We start from the raw sequence: 13,335 nt of genomic DNA, 5'->3' as shown, positions 1-13,335 counted from the left end.
AAAATTCTCTGAAAATTTGATGAGTTTTGATGATCGACCTGCCTGCCTATCAGTCATTTCACATCAGATCACTCGTTTTCATTTGCTCCCTGCTTGCCGTTCGCCCTCACGCCCTCTGACTTTATTATTCTGATTATTTCATTTTCTCCTCTCTCCATACTCCCCACACTCCTACCTTCTGTCTTCTTCCCAGAACTGCACTCGCCAGTCTGAGCCCCCTGTTCTCTCCATCCCCTTCATAGGAATGATTGTAATAGTGGCCTTGATTTGGTGCTGGTGGGAGGAGCTGGCGTCTTAGATGGGACCAGGTATGGCCATGACCTTCTTTCTCTACCAGGCGCTTTGAAGAAAAACTGCCTCTGCATTTGTTTCCACAAATGAAGAAACAATTGCTTCAGATGAACCCCTCTGTCATTTAAAGAGTTTAAAAGTGGAAACCTCTGCCACCATGACTTCCCGATCTCTGTTCAAATCCAGGTTTTACTTGTTTGTTTGAACTGTAGTAGTACATCAGCCGTGCCGGGTGTTCCATCCTCCATCATCCATGATTTTACATGCTCATGTCCCGACTGATTTAATGCTGGGCTCAGTTTGTTTTGTCAGGTTGCTTGAGTTTCTGTGAAGCAAATCAAATATGAAGGAAGGTTGGTGGTTCAATCCGCGTCTGCTTTCTGTATGCCAAATATCTTTGGGCAAGATACTAACCCCAAGTTGCTCTCCGATGCGTCCATCAAATTATGAATCCGTGTTAATGTTAGATAGAAAACACTTGCATAGAAAGAAGTGCTTGTGCGAATGGGTGTGAATGTGTGAATGAGCTAAGTTGTGCAAAGTTGCACTTTGAGTGCTCAGAGTAGAAAAGCACTGTATAAGAACCGGTCCATTTACCATCTGTCCATCAAAGAGTCCATAATAATGTAATCTTTACACTTTAATTCTTAGATTAATGTCAGAATTCTGAGAAAAAAGTCAGAATTCTGACTTTAATCTCAGAATTCTGACTTTTTTCTCAGAATTCTGGAAAACAAGAAAGAAAAAGATGTTCCCACTCTTTTTTTTCCCCAGTGGCCCTAATCCTCTTCCGTACTTTTATCTTTTATATCTTTTTAAAGAAAATCTATTTCTTTATTTATCTTTTTTGTATTTTCTTTATCACCGAGAGCACCACTGTAATTTTTGTTATGTTCTAGCAGCATAAAGCCAGTAAAGAAAATCTTGAATCAGAAGAGTCTTTGCTTGTGACACAGCACGGACTTTTTCTGTAAGATTAAATATTTTCAGTTTATGTATTTTTGCATCTTAGCATTGACTCTGTTTGTAATTGTGAGGCACAAAAAATGTCCTTCACCTTTCGCCTAAACACAGCCATACAGAGGTAGTTAGAAAAATACTGAATGACCTGCCACTTACTCTTCATTTGTGACCAGTACGAATGGATTCGCAGAACATCTAAAAGTTCCCAAACATCTTAGAGGTTCCACACTAAAACTTTGCTTATGGTCATATTCAGTATTTTTTGTTGTCAATTTGTGTGGGTTCTTTGCATATGTGTTTAGAATATGCAGAGGTTGAAGAGGCTCTGCTTCAGGGGCCACCTGATTTCTTCAGCCCTCTGGACCAGATCCTACAAGCACATTCAGAATGTGGTGGGTGGTCAGAATGTAGTCCTCTTTTATAAAAAGCATTGTCCCCTTTTTTATAGACGTTTCCATTATTTGGTACATCCAAATGGAAAAGAACTGCAAAGTCAAAATAAAGTATCAAACTCCATTTAAAGTTTCCAAAATATCCAGCATGTGGCTAAAACCTAATGTGCTTATAAATAAATTTTATTCTAACCTGTCTTGTCGTCTCCCGGCAGCGCGACTGTGAAGGCTGGAACCTGGCAGTGGTGGCAGTCGCCGTGGCAGCCATTGCTGTTCTGGTTGTCCCTAGTTTCACCAGGGCTTGAGGAGTACACAGGAAGCGACCTCACGGTGAACTGTAGGATTGTGGGATTGCCGTCATCCATCCAGTGCTGCCCTCATACATGTGACCATCCTGATGTCTGCTTGTTGCATCTCCACGACACTTTGACCCAAACGCCACAGACGTCAGTGAGTGCTGGAGGGGAAAGCAATAGGAATTCCCGACATCGTCTACTATGATTCTTTACTCTTCCTGCAGGTCAGCTCTGCGCAGATGGTCAAGCGGTTGATTTATTGATTACTCACCATCACAGTTCAAGAGTTGAACAGAATATCTCATTTTGTTGTATCTTCCAGAAGTACCAGAAGTAGCTTGTCATGAGGTTCGTGAAGACAGTGGACTAAGTTTCACTTTCGTGTTAGTGGATGCTACATATATTTAAAAAAAAAATGTCTCTACATTCAGTGTTAAAATGGAAAATATAAACTCATGGGGTGAAATGATCTAATTAACTTACTGATAAAACATGCTTACTTACTTGAATAGTTTTGGTGATTATTCATTAAAATTAGATTTGATCAAACAGCAGTCCAAAACAAAAGGGTCATTAATTTAAAGACAACACTCTGAAAAAGTAGCACATTTTTACTTTAAAAATGACTTGAGTTATTATATTTTCCTTCAGCTTTAAAATGATTTGCCTTATTTCTGTCCTGGTGACTTTAACGAGTACTTTGCACTTACTGATAAAGGAGAAAACAGTAGCAGATAAAACTTGATTGTTAAGTGTTTCAAATACTTCCTTCCTTCTTAATGTTGTACATCATCTGATCATGTATTTGTCAGAAACTTAACGCTGATTAACTTTAATCAGCGTTAAGTTTCAGCAGGTCTGGTTTGTAGCATGAAACATCGGGATTAGCTTTATTTTACCTTCCTCACTTCTTATAAATCCGTTTACATGTCTGGATTTCTGTTTTTCAAATGTGTAGTATGACTATCTATAAAAGTAAAATAGCACTTTAAAAAAATATATTTCCTAAAGCTCATTTCTAAAGAGAGATAATTTCTGTGGACTGATTACACTGTGTTTAAATTCAGATTGTGCCAGAGTTGTTTTCATTTTGCACAGTTAGGTGTAGCAGATGGTTTTCATTGATTTATTTATTGATTTATTTTTGAACAGACACTTTCCTCCTTCTCTGAAATAATGCTAGGGGGATTTTTTGTTGTTAATTTGTAGAAAATTTGATTAAAATCAAAACACAGCAAATGCTGGTGTTACTTAACATGCAAATTTCAGATTTGTGTATGCAGATGACACTTTTCTTTATTTTTAAGAAGAGCAGAGTTTGATCAAAACGTAATGAACTGAAAACTATAATGATTAAACAGCAAATTAAGTTTTTACTAAAAAAGTCCAAATTTTATGTATGCAGATGATACATTATTTTACATCTAACGGTTGAGCACAATGCAGCAAAATGAATTTCATGAAAATTTGATTAATTGAAAAATGATAGAAGTTAAGCTCATATACAGTCCTAATCAAATAAGGGCACTGGGCGATATCTATTTACAAATAATAATGGAGGAGGACCAGAAATGATGTCATGTAGTGGAACACCTTTCACTAAATTCAAAATGACAGTGATAAGGACACAAAGTTTTATTTAGATTCCAACAGTGAATATTTCAGGGTATGTGGAACACCACAAGACGTTGTTTTGTTTTGTTTATTTTTTTCTTCTGTAGAAAATAAAAACTGGGATGGATCTTGTCTGAAAGGGGCGGCAAAAATTTAGCATTTAATATAAAACCCCAAAGAGAAGTCTACATCTGCATTTTGGTTGATCAAACTTCTCAGATGCCTCAGATCATCCTTCTGAATAAACACTTTTTTCTGTAAGCTTTTGAATCTTTTTACTACCCAAATACATCTCTTTTTTGCTTTTGCACATAGACACATTTCAAACTTTATGGTTCCTAAGTTATGTTTACATTTAAATGGAGACCAAATAATCCTAGAAAATAAGAATAAGCTGTTCAGATGACTGTGATCCCTTTCAGGGTGGAACCAGGTACTTCTGTCAAACTTGTTTCAGTAAGATAACAACTAGCTCAGACATTCCAGTTTATTTACAACATATGGCACTGCAAATGAAGATTGAACTATGACACGTGTACTTGACTGAAGATATTAAAAGCATTAATTTGATAAAGCAGGGCTTTAACAAACTGTGGGAATTTAAAATGAATAAAGGCTTATTAATTAATTTAAGATTATTTAAATTAATTAATAATTAAATCCGAAGTTTGATCAGGCTATTATACTGTATTGTTTAAAACAACTAGTAGCATGTGCTGTTAGGAGCTCCTATAAACATTTTGCATGACAAACACGTGTAGCCTACTTTAAAGACACTTGCTGAAGGAAAAACATATTTTACACATTTAACTGATGTTGTGAAGTTTTCTTAGTAATATGTGTAGGTCAGCTCCCAGCAGAAAAAAAAAACCAATAATATATATGAAAAGTTAGTCACGATAAAGACTTAATTGCCACACAACTTTCACGTGGTAACTTTTTTTAATGTACTTATTTATTCAAATTAAAGGTATGAAAGCCCATTACTGCCAGAAAAGGGAAACCAGTTAGGAACAAAACATTATTATCTCATTAATGTCACTAGCTAAGTCAACATTAATTAGATAATAAGACAGATGTTGAGTTGCACATTATTTAATCATTTTGATCAGTGAGTTTCAACTAATTTTATAGTGATATTTTAGAACATAAAATACTAATAGTTATAACCTATATTTGACCTGCTAGTGTTTTTGGTATTTCCTGGGCTTGAATCTGGTTTTGTGTTGTATCAGGGCTCTCACTGTCTTTAGTGTTGTCTTTGTTGGTCTTGTGTTAAAAATGTGTCTGAAAATATGTAATTTATTTGAGACTTCCACAACCTTACCTGGCACTGAATCAATTCCTCCAGAATGTTTTTAAATCTGTGTTTTACTGTGAATACAAACTCGATACTATTTTTTTATCATTATGTCAGTAAAATTACAAAAATCTTCCTAAAAGCTGCATGCCGGTGTTCCTCTGTACCGTTTTGGTATCTTTGCTTTGATCAGTGCTTTGTTCTGATTTTTCTTCCACTTAGTTTCTTCTTTGTTCTGTTTTAAAGTGCATAATTTTCCTACAGCTTCTGTGATAATAAGTATGTGATAGTTCGTCAGATGTTTGCAAATCTAGCATTAAGAAGAGTCTGGGGGTGGACTGATTATTGGTTTCCTGATACATTAATATACAGCAGCACAACTCAGACTGTTTGTCCATTATGCAGAAATCACATCTGAATTTATAGAACAATTTAAAAAACTTTCTTTCATCTATTGTGTGAATATGGATTTACTTTGAAAACTTCTCAAACATCTGAGTTTCCTGTTAGGCCACCAAATCTCCTCTGATGGTTCTCGTATGTCTGTGTTGGAGTTATCTTGACAAAAGTCACAATAATATAATCAAAATACGAAATGTGTCAGTTTATCTGCTGGGTTTCTGCCACAGTAACTTGCACTTGATATCAATTTCTGGAGGTCTGTGATAGTTTTTATGTACTTCTGAAAACAGAACAAGTACTTATCTGATCCTTTTGTTGTTCTCTTTTCACAAAATGAAAATGTAAAAGTGAAAAGGCGTGTTTTGTTTTATCAGTGATATCCTGAATCCGTCCATCCTTAGCACAGTCCTGACAAACGTTAGCTCCCAGTAGGTATCTCCATCCTGCATGTTAGGTTTAGAGGAATAGTGACTTTGCATGAAATTAGAAGAGTAGATGTAGCCGCTGTAGCAGCTTCAGCCAAGCTGTAGCATGAGCGCTAAAATCCAATTCTTCCATTAGCCGATGCAGACTGTGTTATTAGCCAATTGTTTTTATGGTGGATTTTAGTTTCATCTGGGTTTAACCAAGCTGAGCATGAACACTGGAACCATGGGAGCACCTGAACATCTACATGATGGTTTACATTAAGTTTATGTGGCACACAGCTAAAGACATCGTTATCATTGAACTAGTTTAACTTATAGAACTACAAACAGTTTAACCCAACATGTTTTCCTGCTGGTTTCTAACTGGTGCTGTGTCGCGCAGCTGTGTCTAATAGAAATAGCAGTTTATTATAGTTATCTATCAGTAGCAGCTAGTTCAGCCTAATTTAGCACAAGTCCGTGTAGCTGCTGAAATACTGGCATGTTTTATTAGCTAAGTGATATTTTTGTTGTTATTAACCACTGCAGGCATTACGCTAGTTTCTTCTAGTACTGACAGGTATTGTTGTAGTTTTTTGTAACTGGTGTTTATAAAATTAGCTTAGCCTAGCTTAACATATGTTAGCCAGCATAACTAAAGATAGCATGCTAAATGTTTTTCCATATTTTGGGATTTATTTGGTAGTTAGCAATAGATGTATTCAACATCATGCTAGTTGGTATAAAAATGAATGTTATGGTTTGTTGTTTTGTTTTGTTTTGTTTTGTTTTGTTTTGGGGGTGGGACAAGTGTTCATATGTTTAAACGTGATTAGCCAAGCTCAGCGTTGATTAGGATGACACATAGGGGGAAACTGCCAATGAGATTAAAAAAAAATACAGAAGAAACTGATAGCTATCAGTTTGCCCCTGAGTTCCAGCCTTTTTGCAAAGCTAGGTTCATCCTGGATGTGTACTTAGACAACGGTGAAAATGAACCATCAGAAAAGATTTTAAAATGTCTGACTGTTTAAACTCCTCAGATTTCACTGCTGATTGTGCGTCAGGTGTTACTGTCAAGTATCAGGTGTGCTGTATGAACTCTGCTTCTACTTTGGCGTCCTGAATCTCAGCCGCAAAAAAGCGGAACGTCACTGTCATCTGGCTGCTGTTTCTCTTCTTTGTTTTTGATCTCTGTTCTTGATGTTTTTGCACTATGCTAACATCTGTCTGGGACTGTATTTTATGTTTGGTTTGGTAAATGATCTAATACAAATAAACATAGTTTTCCTTGTCTTTCATGTGTTCAGCATTATGGTATATTTTCAGAATTACTGGTAAAAACAACCTTGAGACATTACATGCACCTGTTTCAACCATGCAATTATCTATTCAACCAATCACATGGCAGCAACTTATTGCTTTTAGGTATGTAGACATCATGACAATGACCTGCTGAAGTGCTTGGTTGTTGGTGCTAGAGAGGCTGGTCTAAACTTGAAGCGACTGGACTCCAGCAGCAGAAGACCTCACATGTACCACTTTTGTTCACTAATAACAGGAGGCTACAGAGAGGCTACAGTTTACACAGACTCACAAAAACTGGACAACAGAAGACAAAAAAACGTTTCCTGGTCTGATGATGATTCCTGCTAGTACAATCAGATGGTAAGTTTAGAGTTTGGTGAAAACAGCCATTATGAAGTCATTTATCCAGTAGCGGTTTTAGATACGGGCGACCCGGGCGGTTGCCCGGGGCGGCATCGTGGTGGGGGGCGGCATCACGGGCATGGGCAAAAAAAAAATTGCTCGTACTCATGCTGCCCCGACATCATGCCAGCGCATATTGGGAATGGCATAGGCACTGATCGGTTTTCTATCGCCCATTTGCTGGGAGTAAGGGCGCCCTCCGTTTGCGAGGTGCGCCTGCTGCTTGCGGCACAGGGAGGAGAGGGCGGCGACGGGGGATTCTCTGGCTGGCTGGAGCAGCATCTAATAACCAACTCGCAAAATAAAACAAAATAAAAACAAACCAACAACACGAAAACAGCAGACATCATGATACAGACTTATAATTTGCACCGATGTTTTTTCAAACGTCTATACGCGAAAAGTGAGCGCGAGAGCCCTCGGTGCGCCTGCTCGCTGCTGAAGTCAAAGTAAACTTTATTGTCATCTCCGCTACATACAGTCCAGTATATAGAGAGACGAGACGACGAGGCTCCAGTTACAGCAGTGCAAGTAAACAAACAATAAATATAAGAAGAGTAAGAAAATAAATATACACTTTAGGACCAGGGGTAAAGGGATCAATAACAATTTAAAATGTATATTTTATATTTTGTTGATTTAAAGTCTCACACACAACCCGTTTTTAAAGTTTAAAAAAAAGAGAAAAGAAGAGGAGGAGTGTAGCGACTTCCACAGTTGCTAGAGGCCGGGGATTGAGCCTGCCTATTTGCCTGACGCGCTGTCAACTGTACGCAATAATGCGAGAGGTGGAATTGCTTGCTTGTTTATTAAAGTGCTTGAAAAGTTTACAGAGCAATGTGATCGGCTCGCGATTCAAACTCTTAAAACATCACAGCTCTGCGGTCAACAAAAACTACAGCTACCCAGCCCTCCTCTCTGTCAAAATCAAACCAGTGAAAGACAGACTGACAACGCCCTCTTAATGTCACCGCTAGCACCCACGTGACTCCCGTTACACATCACCATAGCAACCAAACAAATGAAAACCCAGTGATCATTAAAATTCAATACATTTAATTCTGGCTCCTACAAGGAGAAACGAGCAAAAGATACAGATAAGCAAATGTGTCACTGGATAATGGCAGGTCATGTATCCTAAAACATTAAGAATCAGAATACTTTCTTAATCCCTAAGGAAATTATGTTGGTTACAGTTCCTCCAAGAAGAAATGGTAAAAATAGTAACAGTAAGAGACTAAACTCCAAACAATATATACAATAATATAATATTAATTAGTCAGTGTCAATTGTTGATTTGTCCTGTTCCCATTGTATGACGAATTATGATGTCTGTTTGGTAGCCGTTTGCATACTATGCATACTCTCTCTCTCTTCATATATAGGGTCATATATGTGTGTGTGCGTCCGTGTGTGTGTGGGGGGGGGGGGGGGGGGGGGGGGGGGGGCGGCAGAGGGCGTGTTCGCCCGGGGCGCCAAACAGGCTAGGACCGCCACTGCATTTATCAATCCTGCCTTGTACCAGTATTTCAGGCTGCTGGTGGTGTGATGGTGTGAAGGATTTTATTGACCCACTTTTGTCACCTGAGCAACACAGTTTACAGTTTAAATACAGCATCGTAGCTGAGTATTGTTGCTGACCATGTCCATCCCTTTATGGCCATAGTATACCATGTTCTAATGCTCTATCTACTCTGTCATCTGATGCTGTGTCAGTTTCTGCTGTGAAGCCTTGTGTCACCATCATAGTTGTGGCAGCTGTGTGGTGGATCAAACCAAACCAAACCAAACCAAAAGGTCCCATTAGAGCCAGAAAAGATCACAAAACCAGGAATGATTTAGGGCGGGGCTACCTAGTGGTCAAAAAGTTGCTTCATGGTGACATCATGATGGCTACTTCCATCTTCTTTATTCAGTTCATGGTGAAGAAAAAAAAGAGTAGGAATCAGGAGTGAAGTCATGACCGTAATAAGTGGTGATAACTCTGGTAAACTGTCTGCTCTGAGAGGATGATGAGTGTATCACGGCGGCACTCGCTGTTAAATTTAGTTTGGCTCCATATTTACACTTTAGATGTGAGCTGCTGTTTTCCTCTCGTGATATCTGAGCTGGACGCAGATATTTTCAGACTCACGGTGAGTCTGTATTCCTGTCTTGTGTTTTTATAGTAAGTCTCTGAATGTGACACACAGGAAATACGCCTGATGCCACACATTTTAACTCAAAACACTACTTTCATGTTTTCACACACATGTTCAACGAGCCCACGATTCCACAGCATGAATGCAATGAGCCACTGTGCCACTTCTCACCTTTTTAATCCACTCAACCCACTAGAATCATCACTGTGGACATTTTTTGTGTATAAAGACTATAGACTATGCACAGCCACAGCGAGCACATTTTAGGCTGATGTTCAACACAGTTGGAATAAAACCAGCAGCTCTTATAAAGCTGTAACTGCACACATCTGTATGTGATTATTGCAGAACTGATCTTGGGTTTCACTCTGGGTCAAGTTCAGCTTGTTTCACGTAGAAGCAGACTGTGCTCAGCAGGGGGCGCTGCTGTTTACGTCAATAAATCTCTTCAGTTTGTTTTATTCTTCAGAAAACCTCAATTAAACGTAGCATGAAATTTTTCTTCCTCTCTCGCTTGCTTCAGTTTGCCGCGCCTCCATTTGGCAGCCAATGGAATTGCAAGAAGCAGCAGCACCTCATTCAATTAACTGTAAACACCTAACTTCCATTGTAGTTACCATTAATTGTCATTAATCATTATCACAGAGTCTATTGTATTTTTAGATATGATATATATTTCCAAACTGAAGTAAACTTTGATGTTGTTTATTTCTGCTTTGTTGTTTAAATGTCATGCAGTGATTTGATTGGCTGCCTGATGGTGATGTCATGTCCCTCCTCAGGGTGTCTCTCCAGGTTTGAGGACTCTAAAAATACCCGGAGGTGTCAGAGCGGCTGTGGAGCCCCGGGTCCGGCTGTCGGTGTGGGGTAGATGGGGGTGTCCTGGTTGGGGGTGTCCAGCGTGTCTCCACCCCCCTGCTCCGCGCCCGACCAATGATCTGCGGTCTCGGTGTCCTGCGGCTCGGAGGATGCCCTGGCCGCAGTAGTATATGGTCATGGCAGGGGCATTCCTGGGAGTCCTGCGCAGTGACGCCGAGCCTTTAAACCTCGCTTCACGCTCCCGCAGCTGCACAGCCCCACTCTGTCCACGACGCCACCCGCGCGTGACCACAGCCAAGCCAGCCAGAGGACAAAAGCAGACTATTCTTCACTCTTCCTCCTGAGCCTCCTCTTTCTCTGAGAGTGTGAGCCCGCAGGAGTGACCTCGGGTCTGCATGCGCGCCTCTTTACGCACAGCTCCGTGAAGCTCCCTCCCCGCGCGCTGGGCACTGCCCCTCCGCTTCCACTGCCCCGTTTCTCTTTTTTTTCTGCCTTTCCTTCTCTTCCCACTGCGCTCGGTGCTATAAAAGGCATGTCCATGATGAGCAACAACAGCTACTTGGAGCCCCAGCAGTTCTACCAGAGCACCGCGGACATCGGCGAGGAGGAGGAGGAGGAGGAGATGCCGGCCACCGAGAAGGACCTGGCCGAAGACGCCCCGTGGAAGAAGATCCAGCAGAACACCTTCACCAGGTGGTGCAACGAGCACCTGAAGGTGATCAACAAACGCATCAACGACCTGCAGAAGGACCTGAGCGATGGGCTAAAGTTAATAGGGCTGCTGGAGGTGCTGAGCCAGAAAAAGATGTACCGGAAGTACCACAGCAGACCCAACTTCAGGCAGATGAAGCTGGAGAATGTGTCCGTGGCGCTGGAGTTCCTGGAAAGGGAGCACATCAAGTTGGTCTCCATCGGTGAGTGCGTAAAACCGAGACAGAGGCGCGTTTGGAGGGTTTTTACGCAAAGTTTACGCACGGTGTGTGTGTGTGTGTGTGTGTGTGTGTGTGTGTGTGTGTGTGTGTGTGTGTGTGTGTGTGTGTGTGTGTGTGTGCGAGACCTGGAAACACAGTCAGCCCAACTGCTGGTTTCTTTCATAAAAGGGTTTTTTACAAAGGAAATCACGTGTGTCATCGGTTTGTGACTGACAGGTGACAGGTGTGGCTCACAGGTGTGTGGAGATCCAGGTGTTCACAGCTGTTCAGTGCGTACAGTTTCATCAGTGGATTCATTCAAAGAGTTTCTTATTTTTAAGTATAAAAAGTCAGAATTATTAAAGCCTGCTTTTAAATTTCACCCAGGTACAGAGTGTGTGATTTTTGCAAAGGTCTCGGGAGGGCTCAGAGAAACTTGAACCCTTCAAGAAATCCAAAAGTGTTTGGAACCCTCCAGAAGGACGTAAATCGGACTGCAGATGTCTTGGAGTGGATGTGAATGATGAGTGGCCAAAGTGTTGCAGGGTTTTATAAATCCTGAAGAAGTACAACTTTAACGCTCAGTCTGCAGACATGAAGTCTTAGTACAGCATTAGAGCATTACTTAGTACAACATTAAAAAACTAGTATAGATGAAGTTAAATGCACTAATATGACTAAAGGACAGTATTTGCAGACACAGTGTGTTTGTGTTGCTGAATCCATTGTGCAGTGGTGTGTTGGAGTCTGTGTGCCATGGTTTTCAGTGTTTATGTGAAGGTTTAGTTGTTAACAGACTCCTGTTGAGAGCAATTGTTCCCACTTCAGTCTGTCTGTAACTGTGCAGGACACAAAGACTAAGCAGGCTTACCTTCATTAAATAAAACATAGGTAGTAACAGTAATAATAACTTTGTTCATATAGCATGATTTTTAAAAAAAAAACAAAGACAGATGATCAAAAACATAAATAGCAAAATCAAAGAGAGAGCCTGAAATAAAAGAAGATAAACGAGAGGGAGGAAAAATCCACACACTGAAGAAAAACTCACAGGCATCAATTCTTCTTACTTTCATGAGCAGATGTGCAAAACTAAATAGCATCTACTACAACGGAGACCAGTCGTCCTGTAACTGTGCGTTGTACGGGAGACAAATGAGATGTCTGCCTCAGCCCATGAGGCGCTGCACACTCAGAGTAAACGAGTCACTGTAACTCTCTTTAATTGAGTCTAATTACGGTTTTTTTAAGGCAATAAGTTTGTCACATGTGTGACATGACTTCACTCAGGTCACCAGGTTCACACTTTTATACTGGATTTAAATATCAGGATTAAACTGGGTTTAGACTGAGCTTGTCACAGTAACCGTCAGCTGGAAATCAATGCTTTAATTAAAGAAAATCACTTTTTGTAATTATGTCACATTTATTATAATAACTTCAGGAAAAACATGTTTCATTTTCATTCATTGAGCAGTTTTAAGTTTCGGGCTTTTGAATGTTTCTTGTATCGGATTAACAGAAAATACCCAGCTGTGTATTTAACTTGTGGACATCTGTCATATATTCATGGAAATAATATTAAAATATTTAAAGAAAAATACTGACATCACTAACGAGACATGGTGGTTAAGGCTAAAGGTGAAAGTTTTCCTCTGTCCAGCTGTGCGCTCAGCTCTGGAGATAAGTTTGTTTTCATGTGTTGTAGTTTTACTTTTGTTGAGGGTCTAACAGGACAAATTGAAGCTTGAGCTGCTGTTGTGAGTCTGCAGCTGATGGGGGGGCTGTTAGGGGGCTGCGAGGCCTGGAGGGTGCAGTTACTTGTTGGGGTTTAGGGGGTGGAGGGGGTGGAGGAGCGGTGTGAGTAGGAGTTGATTGATAGCAGCACAGCTGAGCTCTGCTGTCCCTCAGCCAACAGCTGCTGAAAATAGACCCAGAGAATGCAGGGCCTCGCTAACCTGCTGAGGGGCCCGGGGGCAGAGACATGCTGAGGGCTCCTCAGGACCCCCTTATACAGGGCAACATTTAATTAAACTTTATTAATAAAATGCATATGCTTTTCTATTATTTTATAATAATTATATATTTA

General features: G+C 40.2%; 1 protein-coding gene and 1 long non-coding RNA gene across 2 annotated transcripts in view; both read left to right on the top strand.

The window, feature by feature from the left end:
* Window positions 1–200: 200 nt before the first annotated feature.
* On the top strand, window positions 201–6,961 carry LOC134622730 (uncharacterized). Its single transcript, XR_010093082.1, has 2 exons — window positions 201–308; window positions 1,862–6,961. It is a non-coding gene; the product is annotated as an uncharacterized LOC134622730 (long non-coding RNA).
* Window positions 6,962–10,345: 3,384 nt separating this feature from the next.
* LOC134622729 (filamin-C-like) overlaps window positions 10,346–13,335 on the top strand; it is a gene marked incomplete at its 3' end in the record, with an annotated part of 36,301 nt that continues 33,311 nt past the window's right edge. The window contains exon 1 of the mRNA XM_063468087.1: window positions 10,346–11,249. Coding sequence (XP_063324157.1) covers window positions 10,868–11,249 — 382 coding nt within the window. The remainder of the gene's footprint in view (window positions 11,250–13,335) is intronic.

This window comes from Pelmatolapia mariae, unplaced genomic scaffold (assembly GCF_036321145.2).
Source record: "Pelmatolapia mariae isolate MD_Pm_ZW unplaced genomic scaffold, Pm_UMD_F_2 NODE_ptg000180l+_length_49480_cov_1, whole genome shotgun sequence".
NCBI lineage: Eukaryota > Metazoa > Chordata > Actinopteri > Cichliformes > Cichlidae > Pelmatolapia > Pelmatolapia mariae.
The sequence above is the reverse complement of the archived record's forward strand: the minus strand, read 5'-3'. Positions and strand labels throughout refer to the sequence as shown.